We start from the raw sequence: 23,897 nt of genomic DNA on the forward strand, positions 1-23,897 counted from the left end.
GGTATCAGTTGCATTAGCCGTGCTGACCTGACAGTCGCCTACTTATTGTGGCTAGGTGGGAAGGAGGAGCAGGCACATGATGTGAACTTTTTCAAGAGGTTGATACACAAAAGCTACCACACAGGAAGTAAAGGCAGCTAAAAAGGTTTAAATAAAAGTGGAAGCAAAAAATGAAGTCATGTCTGATGCAAGGTTGTTCTTAAGATGTACCCAAGTTGCAATCCCCAGCAACGCAGATATCACTGATCATAGGAATCATCTCATTATTATGACATGCTAATTTGCTAATAATCCATTCATGCGGTCATACCCAGCTAATCCAGGCTGCCCCAGAGCCAGGCGATTATCTGGTAGCGTCATAAAGATGGAGGCAGTGACAGAGGGACAAGGAAAGAGGCAGTAGGAGGGGGCAGTGCAGAGGGATAAGTCAACAGAAATAGATGGACCAATAGAAGCACAGGGCAAATACAGGACATACACAAGAGAGAGGGAAAGACACAGAGAGAGACAGAGGACGACAGAAAGAAGCCAACTCATAGACCAACAGCACATCCATCAAATTAAAAAAAAAAAAAAAACAGAGGGGGATTGTGAGGAATGTCAGACTCTATCCACATCTAGGAATACAAAGAGGAAAATGGACGTGCTGATTTTAATAGAGACTTTTCCACTTTAAAGGATTATTTGATTGAGTCAGATCTCTGTAAAGAAGCAGCTCTGTCTCTACCTGCTTGCAGTGGCACAGCATAACTGCTGAGCTGGACCTGTTGCGGAAAACGCAGGGCCGTAGGAGGGCACGCATCAGGGGGAGAAGAGCTGCTGCCAGGTCAAGGAAGAGGCTTGAGCGCAGACTCCGTGGGGCGATGAGGACGGCGAGGCGGGCGAGCAACGTGGAGGTACCCTCCTTCCTCCGTCAGCTGGTTAAAGAGACGGAGAAGATGGTCACCTTCTTCTTCAAAGGGGGGAGCAGGGAGAAAGGCTCTGAGGAGGAGGAAGATACAGATGAGGACGACTTCATGCCAAGCCCTTATCTGGACCATCCCATACTGGAGAAGAACATGACAGAGGGGGGCTCTGACTGGGGGGTGAACTACGCTGTGGCCAGCATGCAGGGCTGGAGGGCTCAAATGGAGGACGCACACACCTGCATGCCCCAGCTGGGAGGAGAGCTGGCACAGTGGGGCTACTTTGCCGTGTTTGACGGACATGCCGGCACCACAGTGGCACAGTACTGCTCCAAGAACCTGCTGGATCAAATCCTATCTACAGGTACAGGACACAATGATCACTGATTAATGAGATCAATTAATAATGCATTCGTTTTTGGAGGTGGGGGCCAGGTAAGAAGCCATTTAGCAGTTCACACATCCTAGGAAAGTATGTATTTAATCTGAAAACTTACTTGCAATACTGCACTCCCATGCTTTTCCTACCAATAAGGTGAAAATCTACTCATTTGCTGGGTTTTCATAAATTGATAGCAATGTTACTCATTTTGGCAGCAACATTAGCCACTTAAAATGTTTTACACGTACATGTTTGACTGCCACTATTTTAGTGTGGCAGTAGCTACTTAAGGGCAGGTTAATAACAGCTTACACAAGCATCAAGAGCTCAAAGATGATATTACTTACATAACTCATACGTCACACTCTGTACAGGTACGGTGCAGTTACTGTACATCACACTCGCCATAAGACAGTGTTTGTTTGTTGTTTTTCTTTCGAGCAGTGAGCGCCATAACAAAGCACTGTTGAGAAATGGGTCAAGTGAGTCCAGATCAAAACAACACAGAGTTACCACCATCCACTAGTCAGACGTCATGTGTCCACTTGTTATGGTGATATAGATACAGTGCTTGGGGCCCACATTGCCTCAAAACAAATAGCAACTAAATAAATTAACAAAGTTGGAGACTGGGTAGTAAAGTGTCAAACGTCATATCTAATGCTTCAAATTAGACATCCAAAATGCAAAGTTGTAACAGAGCCTCCCTCCACACCATCACTGCCTACAGGTGGCGTGAAAGCAGACGAGGACCCCGAGCAGGTGAAGGAGGCCATCCGTCAAGGCTTCCTGGACATCGATCGCCACATGCACAAAAGAGCTCGCCGGGACAGCTGGGATCGCAGTGGCTCCACCGCCGCAGCCACCTTGCTTTCACCACGACACATTTACTTCATCAACTGCGGAGACTCCCGCACCTTTCTCTGCAGAAATGGCCAGGTGGTCTTCTACACGGAGGACCACAAGCCGTCCAACCCCAGGGAGAAAGAGCGCATCCAGAACGCCGGGGGCTCGGTGACTCTGCATCGAATCAACGGTTCTCTGGCTGTGTCCAGAGCCCTGGGGGACTTTGACTTCAAGGAGGTGGACTGGAGACCGCAGACGGAGCAGCTGGTGTCTCCAGAGCCAGAGGTGTTCGAGCTGGAGAGAACACCCGAGGATGAGTTCCTGATTTTGGCATGTGATGGTGTGTGGGATGCCATCGGCAATGAGGAGCTGTGTGCCTTTGTGCGCAACCGTCTGCAGGTGTGTGATGACCTGAGGGAGATTTGTGCCCAGGTCATTGACCTCTGCCTCTATAAGGTGAGAAGTCAGCACTGTTACGCATCAGTAACTAAAATACACAGACATACATATACCAACCATTATTATTATCATTATTATTGTTCTTGGGATTTGTTTGAGGATTTGCAGAGAGACTCATCAATCAACATTTTTGAGGAGGGATTATGAGGTTAAGGGTCAAGTTGAGTTCACAACAAAGAAACATTTTTCCCCTCTAACCTACTCAATCTGATAATTAAAGCTCAACTCATTCAAATGCTGCAATTCTGCAATTAGAAGAACAGCAAAGACTTCCAGATGTACTGGAAGACAAGATGACAATACAAGATGAAAACGTAAAAACTACGTATGAAACATTTTTAAAAGCTCCTGTGGCTTGGTATTAGAAACTTAATAAAAGTTAACAGGACCATTACAGTACTATTTATTGTCAGTATCAATGAATGTATCAACATAAAATCATTTTTTCAGTGTCTTTTGGAAATACATGCATATGGATTTGTGAATGGCTGGGTTTACGTCAAGGTGGGTGAGTGGGTGTACACACCATGGACAGGGGCTATCATGTGAAGATCCCTCTGGCTTACGTCAGCTGTTATAAGCAGATTTTACCTGGAGGGCTTCTTATGCTCGTTAGCACTAGCAACTGTATATGTGAACACTGATCTGCCCCGTAAAGTACCAGCAGAGAATAGCCTGCACTATAAATAGATGTTTCAGGGCATGCCAGGATATGGGAGAGGAGGGAAGAAAGGCTAGGATTAAAGCTGAATGTGAGTGTATTGACTGGAGCTCAGTGTTACAGTTTGACACACACACACACACACACACACACACACACACACAAACACACACACACCAGCTGAGAGGCTTTATCCTGTCCAAAATGGGCTTCTATTTAGTTCACTCAAAAGGGCTTACGTTCTGAAATACTGCATGTTCTGGTACAGACTGAGCTTTGCTCCTCACCTCTGACATCACAACCGTCAGTCATGTTAAGTGCTGCATTGTGATTCCTTACTATTACATCATAAGATATTAAAAAGGTGCTCTGGACGCAGCACATCTGTGTGTATCTGACAGCACAAAAGGAGCTAGTCGCCCAGCAGGTAAAATAAACATCAGCAGATAAATGTCTCCTGGTGTTTCATCAGAACCAGCATAACCACTGCAACCTTTGCACCTCCAACCAAACTTCTCCAGCACACCTGGTCTTTGTTCTGTCTCCACAGGGAAGCCTGGATAACATCAGCATCATCATTGTCTGCTTCCCTGGCGCCCCCCAGGTGTCACAAGAGGCACTGCAACAGGAGACAGCATTAGAGCAACAAATTGCTTCCAAAGTGGCAGGTGATTTGCTGCTTTGGAGCATTTCCAAACACATTAGACGACACACTGAAGTTTGGGTCAAAATCATCCCCTGAATCTGTAACAACAGTGCTCTAATTGTCTCCCTTCACAGAAATCATCAAGCTGATGAGGTCCAGAGATGAGGACCCTGATCTCCTCTATGTGATGAAATACCTCACCTCAGAGGATATCCCAGGCCTGCCACCAGGGGGCGGCGTCACTAGCAAGTGAGCATAAAATGCCACAGAAATGGTCAAAGTGCAGATATCTCTGCTGGATCAAAGCAGATTTCCCTTTGACTTTCTGCCTTTGCTTCTTTGTTTGCAGGCGAGACTGTATCATCGCTGCTTATCAGAAATATTTGCCTCTCAGAAGTCATGAGCCTATGGTAAGCAACAAAGTTTATATTTTATTACATGTAGGGTAGGAATTTATGACAATGAAAAAATTCCAAGTCATACTAATAAGCTTCTTTTACATAAATGGTTTTCTCTAGAAGTTTATGTGTGTACTGATAAGCATAATTACCCACTGATCTCCAAAAGTCACGCTAAAAACATTTGGGATTTTATCCCTCTAAATGTAGCACAGATGAAGCAAACATTACCATTAAATAGCATATTTGGGTATATTTTTTTCCTCAAAATGAAAAAGAGATCTTACGTCATGACATTTGATCTTAAACACACACACACACACACACACACACACACACACGGCTTGTGCTGTTTGTAAGGCAGAGTCGAGTGAAGAATAAAGTCACACCTCGGTGCCATGATAGTAAAATCAGTGACTTGTGTCGCTTCAGGACATTGAAGGACTGGAGGACTCCAACTGAACTGGTTCCCAAGGAAACAGAATCATCAGCTTCATCGTCTCCATGGTGACCTGCTCCAACAAGAGGCAGTACTTTTTAGATGAGCTCTAACCTAATGATGATCTCATTCCTCATGTGTAATTTATTTCCTTTGAAGCACTGCCACATAACATACCCTTATGAGACTTTGGTTAAAGTGAAAGTATCCTGTACCTTCCAAATGTGTTATTTCTTACTGACAGAGAACAAAAGTGTTTTCATAACAATAATGTAACCATACAGTGCCTGGGTCCTGATAGTTATCTACCCCAAGTCCGAGGCTTCTGTATAAGGCAGCTCATTTTAGATTACTGTCTGTTTCATACCTTACACAAACCGAATGTATATGCTAAACAAATGGATCTCACACATTCTTCTGAGGCAACATATCGTGCAAACTCAAAATACTGTTGTTCACAAGGCGATGCGTTCCACATGTACATCACACGTGTATTATGCCAGACACTCATCAGGGCCTGCGGAGCCTCAGTAAGTTATTAGTTTGCACCGTTCTGTCAAGGAGCAAAGGGGAGATGGGTAGCATTGACTTGTTATAGGACGGATGCAGGCGTGTCAAGGCATGAGAGAAGAGAGACACAGACAGAGAAGGAAAATGACTGGACGCCAACGAGGGTAGAAGTGTGTGTGTGTGTGTGTGTGTGTGTGTGTGTGTGTGTGTGTCTGTGTGTGTGTGTGTGGCCGGGGGCGGGGGGGCAGACTATATGTTAACAGGCAAAGATGTCTCTAAGAATTAGCATGGCCAGGGTCATTAAAAGCAGCCTTTTGCACTTTAGAGTGGATGTGTGATGTGTTGCTTCATGGGCCAATTTCAACGTGTTCCCTTGCTATTTTTCTGTCTGTAAAATGTATCCAGCTGATAGACTGAAACGTTGTTAGATCTATGGAGCCGCACTGAGCTCCCTAATGTGTAGTATTTTAAAATTTTGTAATTTGAACATTGTAGACACCAACTGATTGTTGAACATTGTATCCCATTTGCTTTCACTGGAGTTGTAGTAAAATATTTCCATCTTACAATTTGGATGAACTGTTTTTCTCCCCTCTAGTTGACAGATTCGTGGAGTACTGAGCCCCCTAAATATATGGATCAATAAATGTTTGTAATTTAAATAACTGGTGTATTGTATTGAATACAATATGTATAATTTGTCTGTTTTTCATTTCTTTCTGACACCCAGAATTTTTTTGTTTTTGTTTTTTCTTGGCGTTCTCTTGTAGATTTTGTTTTCTCTCCATAACAAGATAAAAATTAGTAGGGTGTTGCGAATGCAGTAGCGATCAGAAAATTAAAACTTGATGCCATTTGCTGGAATTGGCATTACGTTAGCCGTTTAAGGTCATCAAAACTTCTCTAATCCATTAAAGTCGGACTAAACTGCAACTGTTTATAGCATTTAATAGATTAAATGTAATTACGAGTTTAAATAAAATGTATGTCTGATGATGCTGACCAGCTAGGATTGCTAGTTTGCAGATGTTGACTGGGGGAGTTAATAGAAGTACTTTTTTTTTTTTTTTCGCTTTGATGTTATAGCCACATTACAACATATCTGCACAGTTCTCAGGCAAATGTAACCATCACAAAGAGGCACAATTGCCATTTTTTCTGCACCAGATTGCATCAAATGAGCACAACCTGCAAATGTCCGTTCTACTCCATTGAAGCTCTGTGAGCCTCAGCAGAGCCTAGAAAGCTGGTGTGCAGATTTCTAGTCATGGGTTCTCCAGAATGTCTTGCCAGGCTGCAGTGAGACTCAGCACCTCTGTATTAATTGACTCAACATAGCTTTGATTGGACAGAGTGCCTCTTCTCACCTCTCCATTCTGGAGCACTCACAGACATCAGATCATTAAAATAACCAACTTGGGACAGGGCGGATCAGCTGAGTCTGACAACAAGCCGAGAAAGTGAAGGAGGAAGAAGGGAAAAAGCCCAAGAGAAGACAAGAAATCTCTCAGATATACATGTTTTCAGGGTGAGTAATGACAATGCATAGCTTATATGAGGATATGCAAAAGATCACCTTGGCCTAGTATATTTTTTATAGTCTAGAGCAGGCTGTATCACATTGACCTGAGTGTTCTTGAGTACATCTGGATAATACAACTGGCAAAATACCCGCTGTTTGGTAAATGCGTGGCTACACCTTTTCCTTCCACAACAACAACAAAAAATATCAGTTTAAAAGTGATACAATGTCTGTGAGAAGACTTAACTCGTCTGGAAGTTAGAAAATACGACTTGCACGGCAGGCAAGTGAACGCATCACTTAATTGAAACGACTGAAACACCTGGTGAATAACACCTGGTGAATAAAAGGCAGAAACTGCTTCACCGAGTAACATGGCTTCATGGCGAATTTCTGCGCGCTGCAACAAAGATAAACTTACATGAACATCATTTTTACAGTAAAAGCATTGTTAAACTCAAAAGCCACCACCTGTAGGCTATTTCCTTTTCTGTGGTCCATGGAGCAACTTACTAACAGAGATGACACCGAGGAGAGAGACCCCACGGTATGGAAACAGCTTCAACTAAAAGCAAAAAGATTAGCCTTCGAGGTTCTGCTTGCTAGCATCTGTCGCATCGTCCCAACCGAAATTAAACTCATGAATTCAATTTGTTACCAACCTGCAGTCAGAGAGGATGCCTGTGAACGTAGGAGAGTCCAGCTACGGCAGCATGGCAGCGGCCGCAAGCCCCCTTCTGTCCGGCAGCAGAGGGTTGGAGACGGCGCCGCTGCTGATGCCGGAGCCCGAGGCCGGACCGGTCCAGAGGTGGCAGCCCATGACCAAGGAGGAGCTGGAGGTGGCAGCCGGGGGTCCGGGCTGGAGGAAGGCCCGCTCCCGCCTGGTGTTCCTCTTTTGGCTGGCCTGGCTGGCCATGCTCGGCACCGCCATAGCCATCATTGTGAAGAGCCCGCGGCCGATCGCCACGCCGCTCAAGTGGTGGCAGAAGTCTCTGTTCTACCAGCTGCAGCCCAACCTGTTCGTGGACCCCCAGCCCGAGGGGCCAGGGGCCGTCACAGGTGAGGGGCCCGCAGTCACCTGGGCCCGCTGATGCAGAATTAAAAGACAGCACCGGTGCTTTTAAAATTACAGCCCATTTACTGCTTAATTTGCCTTCAGGCTCTTCTCAATTAGATTTTTTTTTTTTTTTTTTTTTTTTTTTTTTTTGGTGACTAGGTACTTACCACTACTCCTCATAGTGTAATTTTACCTTTTTAGGCTAACTAAGAATAGTAACTTTAGCACAATCCCTTAATTTTGCTGTTTTTTACTGTGTAGTTTGTTTTTAATCAGTAAGCCCAGCCTAGACTAACTCCGTTTAATAAACACTAGTGGGCTACTTATTTTATTAAGAGCCACTATTTTGATTTGGATCTCTCACTTTACTGCTCTTATTAGTAAAGTTGATTTCTGATTTAATCTAATGGGGTGATACATGTTAGATATCAACTTGTCAATACTCACTTGTTACTATTTTATTTAGCACTAGACTCTAATTCTTGTTTAATAAATACAATTTTATTCTTGCCTTATTTCCTATCAGACTTTCATGTGTGCATGTCAGATGGTAGAGCAGAGTAACAATGCATGGGTATAATAACGCTCAACTCCAGTACACTGACAAAACACTGAAACAAGAAGTTTTGAAGACAAAAGCTTCATATTGTGTTGGATTGTGTTATTTTCAGGCGTGTGGAAAGTATACTGTACAACAATGTGTATAGATGTGCAAACAGAATCTACCCTCGTATAGAGATAAAGTGTTTGTAATTTAATTTTTACTCATGTTTTAATCTATTTCAAGTGGTGTGTGAGCATCTTTCATACCTGAAGTCCTTGGGAATAGGGGCCCTAATCCTGGAGGGAGTTTTTGATAAGGAGGCCTCACCTTCAAACCTCACTGTAATAAATGAAAGCCTGGGCTCAGTGCCTCAGATCCAGCGTCTGCTTAAGGAGAGCAACAAAGAAGGTTAGTAAAGGGTGTTTTTTGTGCAAGCAGCCCGGTCACTAAGCCGGGCTGCTTGCACAAAACATTTTTTGCATGATCAGATCCTAAATGGGCTTCTTACTGGCCATTCTCCTGACCTGCAGGCCTCAAAGTGGTGCTAGACTTATGTGAGCTGGATCTGTTTGGACCTCAGGACCCGGCAGGAAATGACACGGCAGGGCCCTCAGAGCTCTCCGCCACAGTGCAGGTACAGCAGAAGAGAAATTAGATGGCATTCCTCCTGGCTGTTAAACAACATTATGCTGTTTTTAAAAGTGGCCATTTTTAAAGTTCTCACTGAAATACTGTTTTTTTTTTGTTTTTTTTTTTTAAACACTTATTACATTGATAAATTCCCCACAGTATGCACTGCGGTTCTGGTTGGAGCAGGGTGTGGCGGGGTTTGCAATCTGTGACACAGATGCTGCTTATTCAGAAAAGGTAAACTGCCAGGAGTGTTCATCAGTCCTTTAATATTTCCAGATGCAGAATAATAATAAGAATACTAATTTCTGAAGAATACTAATTTCTGAATAAAGTTCTAAAAAAACATGAATTTCAGACACTATTGGAGTGGAGAGTTGTGTTCAAGGAGTTCAGCACTCAGGAAGAGGAAAGGTATCGTGTGTTGTTGTACATTCAGATGTATATATGTTTTTCCATTCAGAAATCAATCTGGAGTTCGTTTGAAGCTCTGTGTGTCTGTCTCCTCAGGATTGTCGTGGTGAAACAGACAAGAGACTTTCTTCCTGCTATCGACACCTCTGGTTCAGTCAGTGTTGAGTTGGTTGAGATTGTCATGAGGTCAATTCTGCCGCCTACGCATCATCTCCTGTCTACCCAGGAAGTGGCTTCTGCCATCGAGATGCACCTTCAGACAATGAAAGCAGCGGATATGTGGCCCAGTTGGACGGTACGACTCTTGTGCTTTTCAAAAATAAGAAGAATATAATTAAACATATAGAGTTGAAAGTGTGTGCATTTTGGAGATCTAAAATGTACACGGTGTCCATAAAGTCTCTTTACAATTTAACAAATATATTAAAAAAGCAAATCAATAGACAAATCTGTGGAAATTATTTCAAAATGAGGAGTAGATATTGAAGTTTTTTTTGCCTCGTTTAATACACCTCGATTACACTCAATTTCTTGTCACGTTCGCTGTAGCATAGCCAGATCAATGGTGGCAATGGCATCAGTGATCTTTTGCTTCAGGTCGTTGATGTCCAGTGTGACTAAAAACTTTGATAACCAATGAGTACATCAATTGCTTTTGTAATAGTTTTTTTTAAATTGCAAAGAGACTTTGTGGACACCCTGTATTTTTTAGTATATCTAAAATGTAGAGAATCTAGTCAGTAAAAGTGTTTGCAATTAATTAAGGGTTCGTTTTACCCAGCCCTTTTGTCAAATCGTAAGGTTAGAGAGAATTAGTCCAGTTCAAGCTGGTAAAGCCCAATCACTGATCAGATTACCAATACTATTGCAAATGGCAATATGAGAAGCTTTTTTAACTTTCTACATTGTTGAGGTATTGTACTCATTTTCCTGACGCAAAGCCTACTCATTAAAAAAAAAAAAAAAAAAAAAAAAAACACCAGAAACAAGCCTAACACCCTCTCATAGTAATTCTGTTAATATTTGAGAAATATTTTACTGCTGACATAATGCCATAACCTGTTACTTTGGTCAAGGGTGGATATTATACCTCAACTGTTTTGTTTTTGGCAGGTTGGAGGAAAACCATCCCATGACCTGAAGAAATTACTGCTGGTGCTGATGATGACGCTACCAGGATCACCTGCCATCCAGTTTGGAGAAGAAATCAGTCATACACAGGTGAGGCCCTCTGCTTCCTGAGTCCATTAAAGTATTTATGTCAAATGTGTTTGATGTCAAAAAATAAAACCTTTCTGCAGAATATGTCTTTGAATAAGGGCTGGTCACATGAAGAGGTGCAGAATGATGAAACATCAAGTTCTCATGTGGTGAGTAATAGAGCTGTTATCCCTCTAGACACACAAAATATAATGCTTTTTTAGTTAGCTGGTGAATCGGTGACAATACATGTCATATCTACCTGTAGCTAATGGAAACAGTTCGTAGTTAAGTAGTATTTGCTTTCTAACGCACGTCTGTACCATCTATCCTTCAGGACGAGGAGAGGATAAGGCACATAGCTTTAGCTCTCTTTACGTCCCTCAGTCACTCTAGAGCCAGAGAGGAGGCCCTTCTCTACGGGAGCTTCACTTTTCTCTCCTTCAACACCACCTCCCTCTTGTCCTCCAATGCAACTCTTGCCTCTCCTTCATCTCCCCCCATCCTGGCCTTCCTGCGCTCCTGGGGTTGTGTCCACTTCCTAGTTCTCCTCAACACAGGGCATGAGCCTCATGCCCTGGACCCAGCCTGGGCACCCAGTCTGCCCAGTGCAGGAGTGTTTGTGACCAGCACAGGAATGGACCGTTTGGGAGCTACCTCTCTGGACACGCTGACGCTGCGGCCACATGAAGCCATCGTCATCAAACTGTTTGAGGCAGGAAGTTACTCCTAGAACTTCTGCTTTGGGATGTCGGTTGTCTTCTGACGATACAGACGACCAGAACCGACAGCACTCTTCTGTCAGTATGGAAACTATAAAGCATTGACCACACCAAGTTCTTGTTTCTATAAGGACACTGATCAAAATGTGCTTGAAGGTCCTAGAAAATAAAATAATGGTACTACTTTAATAGTTACATCAGTTTTTCTCATGTTAAGCCATGGTGAGCAGCAGGAGGTGCTGATGTGTCAGAGTGCCAGACAGTTATACCCCAAATCCAAGCAGTTATGAATGTACCAACTCACTACTCGTATTTTTTTAATGAACAAAGGCAGACATAGAGCAGCATTATTTTTTGCAGCATGGCAAAAGGTTATCAAATTTTCATAGGAAATCACATCATGGCTCACATTTTAAAGCAACACATCCACCGTAACCCTAACTATGTGGCTTGCTTTGTGAGCAAGCCATGATTTACAGCTGTAGTGGTGTTGCAAGCATGAGTCACATACATGGTGATGTGTTGCTGGTAAATCTGACCACATTGCAAAACTTATCCGGATTGGTCTCATTAAATGCACTTGTAATGCACTCTTGACTCCTTGTAACCGTTAAGTTGATCTTGGCTACAACAATTCAGGATTGTTTGACCACAGTTTGAACGTTAAGGTGGTAAATGAAGGTCTGTGCAATTGCACTGATACAGTGTACACTGCATCCCTTTGTCATCACTTTATGCCTTCCCTGATGTGCACATATGTCCATGGATTTGTTTAACATTACAAGAGGGAGAACCGCATGTACAATTGAGGTTGACCACACCTCAGGGCTGCAGGTGGGTTTGGTTGTGAGACTTGTATCTGACCACACAGGGGCGCTACAGCACCACTCACAGCTGTGCTGCTATGGCCACCTATAACATTTTTATTGTGACCTTGAGGTCAATATTACAATAAACCAGTAAACCAAATATTCCCTTCTAAATGGCCTGCAGATATTCATGTATCAAAATAAGAGTATGTTCATACTACACTAGCGTTGAGCTTTTCCATTGCTACATTTTTCTCTTTTAATCTGTTCCTTGGAATTGACCAGCCTTACAAATTGAACCTTAGATGACATGGTTCAACTTAGTCAATCTCGACATACAGCTCTCTCTCGCTCTGAATCACACCCTTAGATTGCGCAATATTAAGACATTTCACATGGTTCATAAAGTGCCCCACAAGCATATTTGACACTTAACCTGAAGCAGAGCATGATAAAAATAAACTCACACCCTTCCGTTTCCCACATTCAGCATGTTAACATACTGTTGTTCTACGCTATACAATGTCATTAAAGCAAATTCAAATGAGAAAAAAAAACATTTACTTGCCTAGGATACAGAATAGCTTATGATTTCTGAAGCCTGTTTTCTTGTTATAATAAAATCTCTCAGTCAACATATTTAACAATTACCTGCTAAATTTTCTCCAGAATGGTGATTAAAAAAGATAAACCCAGGGGACTGTCATGTTTGATTGGGTATTGGAAATGATTAAGAATACCTCCATGAAATGTAGCATTTCAAGTTTGAGGGAATGAACCTGATTATTGCCATTTGTCATTGCTTTCCCCTGACATGAAATTTCAAATCAGCCACAGGACATCCTGTTTCTGAAGGGACAGTGAGTTTCATTTACCTTTTCATCTACTTTCACATTCCCACTGATGTTCAGAATCAGAAACAACACATGACTGATGGAGGACTGGTTGGAATATACTTTATGTATGTGATGCATATAATGGTATGCTCTTGGTGGCCACTTTATTAGGTACCCCTGTACAGTCTAATACAATCCAATACAACTGTTCTGTCATAAAGTTTATTTTTCTGATGCCTATAATGCTCAGCTTTTCTTTTTGTCACAGTAATAGAGGTGTTCATTCAATTCTATGTTTGGCATTGAGCTCAGTTAGTGCTGCTGCCCTCATATATATATAAAGAGAGATATATAGAAAGGGAGAACAAAAATTTGGAAAAACCTCTCATTATAAGCCCTCTACAAGACCTCTGCAAACTACAACCACAATAATAAACACAAAATAATAATAAACATAGAATTAAATTTATATTCTCCACAATGTCAACAAAAATGAACATTATAAACTTTCTTAAAAGGTAGAATTTATGGCAGAACTGCATCATATTAGACAGGAATACCTAATAAAGTGACCATTGAGTGTCCACTGTAAAGATATAGAAATCTGAACACAAGTATACAGCCTTAAACCTATAATCTTTCACTGACACTCTCCTACTGCTGCTTTCACTGCCCACACAATCAGTTAATTCGTCTACTCATCCCATCCCAAACTAAACCAAATTTTACAATGGTCATGTCACTTCAAGATACTAAGAAGTTTTTACCAACATCTTGTATAATTGTTGCTTTGGAGGTCTCCAAATGGCTATGAGCATGAGACGGCATGAGTCATGCTTCCTGTCTATAGTTCCTTATTTAATAAACCACTGCAGTCGCCGGTATATGCTCTTCTGTGACTACATGTATACTAACCGGAGTGGAGTTAAGATTTTAACAATTCAAAGGCAAATAACTGGGCTATCGCAACTCAAACAAAAGCTTTTTTCTGTTTATCTTGTCTTGTCCCTGTTTCCATTTTGCGTAAACACCCAGCCAATGTCCTCAAGGCTATAAGTGAACTGAACTGGAGAGCAGTATTTGTTTTGTTTTATTTAAATGTTGGAGCCTTAGACTTCTCAGTGTCAGCATAAACACACCGTGATATATCTCAGTATATCTTCTTGGGAACATACACATGGACATAACTTGTCAATCATAGCTTCCTTTTTAGGCTTTTATTTCTGCTTTTGTTTTCCTTTTACAACTGATCACACGAATAATGTGTACCACAGGAGGGAAGTTTTACTATTTTTCTAACTTTATTTATTCATTCATTTTAGTGGACAGCAAATTCAAATGCTTACACCATCAAAAAAAGAACAAAATGTGCAAGTGGTAAGAGTGTGTGACTTACAATAACGAAGGTCATGCAGGCTAGGCATCAGAGTCTGAGACAATTAAGTGAATGTGCAACACAACAGCACTGGGCTCACTATCACAATAGCTAAAGTCCTATATCTCTACACTCCACCAGAACAATCAAACACTAACAATTTTCAGTATACACAACATTAGGGCACAATTAAGGGGCACAAAGATACCACATTTTAATACAGTTGCTATCATAGTCCCAGAAAAAAAAAAAAAAAAATCCCACAGTGCATTTTGCAGCAGACCTTTTCAAAAGCAAGATCACACAAACATAGGAGCACTAAGCTCTCAAAGGAACATCAGGTCACACTTTATTTAAGTAGTCCATTGTTGATACTCAGCTCCCTATCAAGTAGCTATAATGTGCTGCTAAAGAGACTAATGAGTTTCAAGTTATGCTCATTGTTATGTGAAAACAGATATTCAGTGTGTGGGCAAGAGCTAACTGTGTGACTGGGTTTAATGCAAGGAATAGGTTAGGTTAGGATTAGGCTGAGGTCCGGTTTTAAGTCTATAGAGGCATCTGTTTTTATTTTTGAATATCAACATTGGAGTATTCACATGAAGTGTTACCATACATTCACAGAAAGTCATAGGTAGCTTTTTTTAGAGATCAAAAAGAATGAGAAAGAGGGATGGCATCAAAGGCCCATGCTATACAGTGACATACCTTTATTACAAATACACGACTCTCACTCTTTGCATGGTGGCAGCATTATGATAATGGAGTGATTTAGCTCAGGGACCAAATGTGAGTCACCAAAGCATTAATGACACTTAACCTCACTCTTTTGGATTGCACACACACACACACACACACACACACACACACACACACACACACACACACACACACACACACACATCACAGATGATAGATATGTTACAGCTCTGGTCAGGGGACTTCTTTGGATTAACAGCTCACTGACCAGGTGATGACAGCTTTGGAAATATTCAAGCAGGCCATCCTCCTGACTCTCTCACAGATGCACCTCTTAAGGTGGACACGCTATGGATGAGAACAACCTGTTTCTCAAGGGCAGAGATGACTGACAGAAAAAGACAAGACGGTTTACATTCATGCATATTGTTTACCCATATAGCTTTGCTCGAGTGCACATACCCGAGTTAGTACATAAATTGCTGTAATGTTGATATAATATCAATGATCTGATAAGTTACAGTGCTTTTTGTTTTATGGCACATTTCTCACTGCAGGTTTGAAATAATTTCCATCAATCAGTGGAAATACAGGACCTAGTGCAATAACTCCCTCAAGTTTATTCAGGGAGAAACTAACACCCACAGAAAGAATATTTCCATTGTCACTTTGTGCAAGTCCTTGTGCCTGGTCTTTCGTTGGTGATTTATTTCAGTGCAAGAGTCCTGTCAGTCATGGTTTCATTAAGTATGGTCACCGTCCCATGTGGTATCTAATACATTATAGACTTTTCTAGGTAGCTCATACACTTGACTGTGTAATGTGACCATTTGTGAGCAAATGTCTACAGTTGTATCACACTCACACACATCCTCCGGTGTTCCAGACCCAATTCTTATCATTTCATCAATTTAGTCCGATGTTTTAACATCTAGAATCTCCTTTACTCGTCCTCATGAGGCTCCAGTCCTTTGCCCTGTGCTGACCAGGGTTTCCTGTGTGTCACAGGGGCAAGCTGGAGTAGTTGGGCTGTGGACCGGTGATGTTTGCGGGGTTGTGCTGTATGTGGTTGTCAGAGGGTAAAGAGAGGGCGCAGTGGGCTGTTCTCTTCACGGCACCCCGAGTAAAGCGGCAGGTCAACAGAGAGCGAAGGTGGCGGAAAACAGATTTGCGGCAGATGATGAAGACCCAGGGATCCACAATAGGATTGAGGGCGTAGAAACGAAAAGCTGTCAGGTTCTCGTTGTCATCCAAAAATGGGTTGACAGCATTGATGAAACCTGCAATCTGAAGAGAGAGAAAGTGCAGGATTAGATTTAGTGTTTACTGGTCCTAGAGTATAGATGGAAAATAACGTGAGAGATGAATTGATACTGGGAGGAAAACATCTCACAGACAGGAAGGAGGAGGGACTTTTCTATCCTACCATCTAGTTAACTGCATTCCTGCATCCCAGATGTACAATAAATCAACTCGTTTAGATGGTTAGAATGACAACTTGCAGGGCTTCAGGTCTCAAGGACCAGGACCGAGAACCACTGATCTACTGGATGCTGCGGTGAGTTTAGACAGCCAGCCTCCTGAAAGTCTCTCGTCGCAAAGTCAGTCTTATCATATTACATCAGCCCTGCTCAGGCTGAGCTGATGTAATATGGGTGCAATCTGTTGAGTCAATCAACCTCAGGAGTCATATGAATGAACATCAGCAGTAAATTCCATTTATTATTGATCAACTTATGTAAGCTACCTGCAGTTTGATAGAAGTCCTCATTTATAACAAGAGGGGCCTGGAAACACTACACACATAATATCTTTGATGAAATAACTCATCATGGAAAGGAAAGTTCTGCTGTTTTATAGAAACTATTCTTCTTTTATTATTTCTCTAATGCAACGTTCTTGTTCATCTCTGAGATTGTAATGGTATTTTTGCCAAGAAAAAGGTAGCCAGGCTTAAGCCCAGAGTTAGTTAACTAAGCCATTAATCTTGCTTGTCTAGACAGGTCGTTTGTTCACACTGCCTAAATTACAAACCATGCAGAGCAGGGTTTGTAAACAAAAGTCACATTGACTCACGAGTAGCTGATTTTTATTTATTTTTTTTGGTTTTGATAAACTATCATCTCACAAGATGAGAGATGTTGGCAGCCAAAGAGTGGAAGGAGTCAATACCAATCTAATTCCAGTGCCTGTGTTACTTAAACATGATGTGACTGTCTGTCCTCTTCCAGCATGTATTTTCTAAGGTGTCTGTGCTAATTTAGAACAGATGAAGAAACTGATGAGCATCGTTTGCAGCGGCTGCTGATTTTGTTACGCAAGGCATTCCCAGCATGAGCAACTGCTGCCTAACGGACAGAAAAATCCCTCTGCTTAAATCCATAAAACATATTTTACAGTCTTTTCCTGAAGTTTCCATGATGATGCTCTCACTCCTAACAAAATGCACCTTGGTTTACCTGGAGGAAGACTTGCATTTCAGGAAGCCTCTGTGCAGCTACTTGGTGGCCATTGTTCTCAGCTGACCAAATGAACCCAACTAGAAGAGCGAACGCTGCAGAGTTTGATTAAACTGCTGCAAACATGGGCGGAGTGAACGCACCTTTAAAGTACAGCAGCACGAAGGACAGATACACACAATGCTACATGACAAAATTACATAATTTTCCTACATTGACCTTTTAGATATAGCAGACTACAGAGGAGCCAGAAAGCCCAGACATCCCAGACAGAAGCAGCTGGCTGGTTATTCATCCTGCACAGGGAGAGAAGCAGCAGCTGGCCCGCCAAGCTTCTTTGTCACCTCGCTCCTCTCCTCTATCAACAATCCTCTATTTCCTCCATGAAATATCCAACAAACAGTGCCCTAATTAATGGCTTGTGCTGATTGAGTGTTATTGTGCACTGGTGTAAATGTTTCCCTGTTGCTAGGGCCTGGGACTTAGAACTAATAAGCTAGAGACAGCGAGAGGAGCAGGAGAGTCATAGGGAACATTACAATCCAGAGCCAGGCCAAAACAGGCTCCCGGAGGAACAGACGCAGAGCTGGGTATGTCCTCGCTGTTCCCACGTAATTGGCCTAAACTCAAACAGATGTGTGCACTCACACATTCACATTCATATACAGATACACCCACGAGAGAGAGAGAGAGAGAGAGAGACTGAGTGCATGTAAACCCATAACAGTGCCCAACAATTATCTTGGGATGCTCCTACGACCCTACGTAGATGCAAAGCTTGGTGGTATGACAACTCCCAAATCACAGAAGACCATAATGTTGGATTTTCAGATACAATCAAAAGCTTTCGAAAGCAGAAAAAACAAAGACCAGATGTCCATGGCTTTTTAGGAAGTCATCGTGCTATTTGAGGTTGCGTGAAGTTTCTTGAATTGCACAACTGATGTTTTTAGAACTGCTTGCTCGAGTTTGCACTGGTGGAACATCTATCTATGTGAAATGCCTATGAGGCCACAAACAGCATGGATGCGCGCACGCACACATACACACACACACACACACACACACACACACACACACACACACACATGAAATTTACACTCATGAACAGTAATCCATGTGCTTGTATTCAGTGAGAGAAAGAAGCAAATGTAGGAGAAAAAGATAAAGAAAAATGCCAAAGATGTGTTAAAGATAAATTCCTATTTACTCAAAATAATTCTCATCAACTAATTTCATCCAGTGAAACTGCTGTGTTTTTGTTATTCCTAATGTTACCTCTGTTTTACAACAGGCACTTTTGTTACTGGTTGATAACTGATAAATGCTCAGGATAGAGACCCGGTCTTGTCCAGATGAAGACTGAAATGAACTGCATTTTGTTTTCATTTCCTTTTTCAAGAGAAACTCATTAAGAGACTTTTACTGTCACTTTCACTGTTTCACTGTTTTCACTAGTAGGCTGGCTTATTTATTTTTCTTTCTTTTACAATGTGTCTAACGTGAGCCGCTAAAGGGACTTAAACCTTTATAATAAATATTTTCTAAATTTTACTTTAATCGTTACAATTACATTGTGACATTTTATTGTCATATGTTCACACCTATAAACACTGAACCATAATACCACATCCAGGCCTACAACTCACAACAAAAGTTAGATATTAGGAGGAACACTGAGTACTTGCATCTCTGCAATTTTTATCTGCATACTCCTGCCCTAAATGGATGTGGTACTACCACGATGTGGTCTTTCTTTGATTCCTTTCAATTGATAGCGAATTTCCTCTGTAAACTGCTGCAACCCACTTTACATTTCACAGCTCAATCTGATTCCACTTCAGTTTTCTCTCATAAACTGAGTCAATCAAAAGTCAATTATTTCCTGCCATTTACTGTGTTCACATGCAGAGAGATCGGCCTTGGCCTGAAACACGTCTAATGGTGTGCAATAGCCTTTCAGGAAATGGTAAACTAAATCAGTAATTACATGAGCTCCAGATCGATTTGGGGGATGGCGTTATAGTAGCTCGTCTCATTTTCACTATATGTGACACAGATCAAATAGTAGATCAAACAGACAGATTGCCTGAGGGAAACCCGTTTTAAAAGCCTCACTTATAACTGTAAACGATGTCAGGCATAACACCTCCAGTGCTGCTCTTAACAAATTTTCCACCTTTTAGGACATAAACCTACCATGAACTATCTTTGTTCATGGCCTTATGTCATCAACAGTTTGTTGTTATTTGATTTAATACCTGAAGTAAAACATCATCCTGGGATAAAACACACTGACAAACAAGCTGATAAATGTTTATCTCATTGTTCTCCAGAAACATTTCAAAAAGATATGCTGCCTCATACCCCTGCCATTACCCTCACCCCTTTTGTTTCCCTCCACGTCACCACCATGTCCTTACTTCTCTTCCTCCATGCCACCCTGCCTCTTATGGTCCTCTAGGCAGACCTCAGGCCCAGCAGAGGAGGGCACAAATCACCAGCCATCACCTCCGAGCACCTCAGGCTGTGGGGCCCAAATGGATGAGATGTCAGGCTCTCCTTAAACAGCAGCATATTAATATATGAGTGCATGGTTAAGGTCCAGGCCAGACACACAGCAGGCGAGGGCCTGGAAGATTCATCAGAGGGGAGCAGGGGTGTATTAAAGATTCATGACTATGTAGGCGAGCACTGAAGTCACATGCTGTACCTTGAACATGCCTGTAAGCACACAGTCAGCAACAGCAAATTGTATAAACAGACTCATACATTCACAGACATCTGCACAGGCACAAATGCGCACATACACACTTGTACAGGCTCATCCGTCCATCTTTCAACATCTACCGATCTGCAAGCTACACCTGGGCCCGCTGTGTCTGCTCAACACGGGTATGTCATGAGATATTGACACATTAGATGCCATTTGAGGCTGATGATTGCTGTGACTTTCAGGAAACAGACCCCGTAATGGAAGTCCATACTGACCCATTACTTTCCATCTTGGGTCCTGGAGGACTCTTCCCACTTCTTTCTTCCTGATCCTGTTTCACTGTGGGATCATTACACGGGTTTGATGGGGTGGCAGACCCAGAAATCACAGGCCTCTCAGAGAGCCGTGTTTACAGCACAGAGAGGGGAAAGAGAGAGCCATGCAAACTGCTGCATGTGAGCGATAGCCGTCTTTGCAGCAGTTTGATGGAATAAGCCAATATAGATAACAGCCCAGTGGGGGTTTCCTCTAAAATTGTTGTGTGAACCTTTATCTTTTCGACAGGGTGACAAATTGGTGAACTTCTCAGACTTTAGTCTAGCTGGTAAAATCAGTGTGAAGATGACTGCAAAGGTGTTTGCTGGGACTGTGCTTATCATTTCCAGTGACTTCTCACCTCTCTCCCCCTGCTCTAAACTTGTCAGCAATCTACACCAAACCTTTCCACTCAAAATGCATGCATTCTCACTTCACCTACTTATAACGTCTAATTTTCTAAAAATGCCCGTCTCTCGCTTAAAACATGTTTTACCACAATCTTTTCTTAAAGAAACAAACAAACAAACAAACAAACAAAAAATCTACACTGGATCGTACAGTATAATTATAGGCTCATCTCTATTTTTTTACATCTTTATCCTAATTTGCTGAGGAGGACATATTCTCCCAACATTACATAGTTTGGCTTGAGAACGCGGAGCAGAGGGTCACTAATGGCCTTGTCTGCACTGTAGAGAGAACTGTGCATTGTTATCTCTCTTAACCTCTTCAACCCAGTGGGTTTGTCATTGCTGCACGGCTGAGCTTTGTTCAAACCCACTAGGCTTTATTTTAAACTCTAGCAGAGATCACAATGTTTCCAAAAAATATCAAATACGATAAATGTGTATAAAATAATGCATAAGACACACAGATATTGTTTGATGTCATGCTGCAGTCATAAAACAATGGCATCTTGGGTTTGAATGGTTCACTAAGTGTGATGTAATTTTAATGAAGTGTTGCAACTAGCTGATACAGAATATGTAAGTGCCACTGTTATACAATATGGAAAAAAAGCTTTGTTTTTCCTCTAACTTTAAAGCAACTTAACGGGAAATTTATGGGGAAATCAGAGTTTAAGGGAATACACCTTAGTACAGCCTTTGACGTAGTTGAGCGCACAATTTTACTTGGCTGCCTTCAGCACGGGGCTGGTATTGCAGATAACCAGCTTGCCATGGTTCAGCTCTTGTCTCTCTGATAGAACATTATCCGGTTTACTTGGTGATGCATCTTCCTCCTCACAGCCTGCAGGATTTCACAAGGCTCTTCTCTTGCCTCTACATGCTCCCTCTTGATCACGCTATCCAGACACGTAACGCATCTCTCCATCGTTAGGCGGATGACACATAGTGATCCCTCGAAAGTGCTGGGGCCCTTTTTGTTTTCTTAACGAGTGCATTTCTGAAGTTAAAGCTGCATCTTCCTGAAATTCTTGCAGCTTAATGACAATCAGTCTGTCTTCTAGTGGTCAGCAGGTTAAAAAAAAAACACAGCATGATCCTGCTTCTTGCAACTTTGAAATATTTCCATGACAAAAACCTTTCTTATCTTCATCTGACTTGGAAAGGTCACGCCTTTTTTCTCACCATGCTTCGATTACGGTAACTCACTCCATTCATGTCCCAATCACTGAAGAAGAAGAGGAGAAGAGATCATTTCACCACCGGCAACCAGTTAAGTACTGATTTTAGGGTCTAGCTGATGATTTTTAGATCATTACATGGTTTAGCCTCTAGCTACATTAATGATTGTCCAGTCCCATATGAGCTGGAATGGAGCCTGAGATCCTCAGTCAAGACTTGAAAGACGACAAGGAGATTTTCGATCAGGGCCTCTTGACTGTGGAATGACCTGCCTGGAGCGGGAGCCGGCTGACTCACTACCATGTTGTAAATCACTTCTCAAAACTCACTTTTAAAACCTGCATTCTGACTTAATTCTATTCTATTCTATTAATTTTATTAATTTCATTTTATTGACAGTTAAACGTCTAATCTCTACATTTAATATGCCCTTTCTACTTTTACCTACTATTTATTTGTGCATTTTGGTTATTTTCACTCATAAAAGCTTCAATGCAAATAAAGATTACTAAAAATGTGTCATCAATGCACGAAAAGTGTGTTTTTTTCCTTGCATTCTCTCTGACACAGGGAGCTGTCTAGCAGTGTATTGATCTGGGATTCACAAGAACATTAGAGGGTTTACTGGATTTGCTGTCTACTGTTTAATAACTTCCTTCATTTTAAGGAATGGTTACAGGTAGACTTTTCTTCATTAGCTGGACATTATTAAGCCTATATGTTGCCTCCAAGCTCCTCCAGCCAGAACAGCATGAAGACCTAATTTAAAGTAAAAAATGAGCCAAGTAGTGTAGGAGTGTTTAACCCCAGGTCACCTGTCACACCTTTGCCCTCAAATTTAGTTAGTGGTGGACTTAATGACACAGTGGCAGTAAGTCACTCAGAGGCAGAGGAGACGCTCTTCATCTACAGAAAGCATGGCACTGTGATACACAGTGGCGTCTGTTACTGTGTTCATTTGCCTGAAAAAGGATCTCTGTGAGATGGAAACATTGTTGACCTGTCATTAACTTATTGGGAGCTACCTATACAGTGTGCAGATCCTCCTCCTTCTTCTTCAGTGCGATGCACACAGCAACGTAAAGGTCAACTGGAGCGGGACATCTTTCAACACGTCATAGTTCCAGGCTACAGTTATGAAGGGGGGTGTATGTGGTCTGACATACATAAAGACACAGAGAAATAGAGGAAGAATGAGCATGCGTGGGTGAGCATGTGTGGGTGGCTGCATCACTTGAGTTTGACTGTTTCATCACCACCTACGCCGCTTACAGCTTTCCTGGAAAAAGTTTATTTTTTTAAGTGGCCCGCAGAATCACACTATTTGTTTAACTTTTCTTCAAGATCATCAAACAAGTCTATGCTGGCCTAAATGCGTCTTTCTTTTTAGGAATAGATATCAGTAATGCGGAGGCAGGGCGAGCCGGTAAGTCCATCTGTGTCTGCGTTCAGACAAGTTGTGTTTGGGGAATTACCCTGTCTGGTTGTCCATTAGTAAGTTTCCTCTTTAAATGATGCCAGAGGCTGCAGTGAGTTAACAGGAGCCATTAGACCCTTTACGAGCACTGTGCAGAAATCAAGAAGTGAAAGGGCTATTCCTGGCAACGGGCTTCACTGGGACACTAAATACAGTCAGCTCTGCCCGGGAAAATTCCTACGATATGAAAGTAACAGAAAACACTTTTTATTGTCCTTAGATATATTCAGTATTACCCAATGCCTCCAAGATGACAGACATAAGTACACTCACACACACACACA

General features: G+C 42.0%; 3 protein-coding genes across 4 annotated transcripts in view; 2 read left to right on the forward strand and 1 right to left on the reverse strand.

Moving 5' to 3' along the window:
- ptgir (prostaglandin I2 receptor) overlaps window positions 1-23,897 on the reverse strand; it is a 54,211-nt gene that overhangs the window by 8,135 nt on the left and 22,179 nt on the right. Inside the window, exon 3 of one of the 2 annotated variants that reach the window (XR_003929263.1) lies at window positions 15,196-16,341. Coding sequence is in view for 1 of the 2 variants with exons in the window: in XM_030067734.1 (XP_029923594.1) it covers window positions 16,057-16,341 (285 nt within the window). In the remaining variant the exon portion in view is untranslated. Of the gene's footprint in view, window positions 1-14,366; window positions 16,342-23,897 lie in introns of those variants that run through there. The other variant, XM_030067734.1, reaches the window with a different exon arrangement.
- On the forward strand, window positions 445-4,939 carry ppm1na (protein phosphatase, Mg2+/Mn2+ dependent, 1Na (putative)). The gene is made up of 6 exons (XM_030067733.1): window positions 445-1,269; window positions 2,018-2,589; window positions 3,804-3,921; window positions 4,034-4,148; window positions 4,249-4,309; window positions 4,730-4,939. The coding sequence occupies exons 1-6, from the start codon at window positions 864-866 to the stop codon at window positions 4,757-4,759; spliced, it is 1,302 nt and encodes a 433-aa protein (XP_029923593.1). The 5' UTR covers window positions 445-863; the 3' UTR covers window positions 4,760-4,939.
- LOC115370624 (4F2 cell-surface antigen heavy chain) lies at window positions 7,096-12,770 on the forward strand. The gene is made up of 10 exons (XM_030067730.1): window positions 7,096-7,315; window positions 7,437-7,827; window positions 8,613-8,777; window positions 8,900-9,003; window positions 9,159-9,236; window positions 9,358-9,413; window positions 9,510-9,708; window positions 10,527-10,634; window positions 10,715-10,783; window positions 10,951-12,770. The coding sequence occupies exons 1-10, from the start codon at window positions 7,190-7,192 to the stop codon at window positions 11,344-11,346; spliced, it is 1,692 nt and encodes a 563-aa protein (XP_029923590.1). The 5' UTR covers window positions 7,096-7,189; the 3' UTR covers window positions 11,347-12,770.

This window comes from Myripristis murdjan, chromosome 13 (assembly GCF_902150065.1).
Source record: "Myripristis murdjan chromosome 13, fMyrMur1.1, whole genome shotgun sequence".
Classification (NCBI taxonomy): Eukaryota; Metazoa; Chordata; class Actinopteri; order Holocentriformes; family Holocentridae; genus Myripristis; species Myripristis murdjan.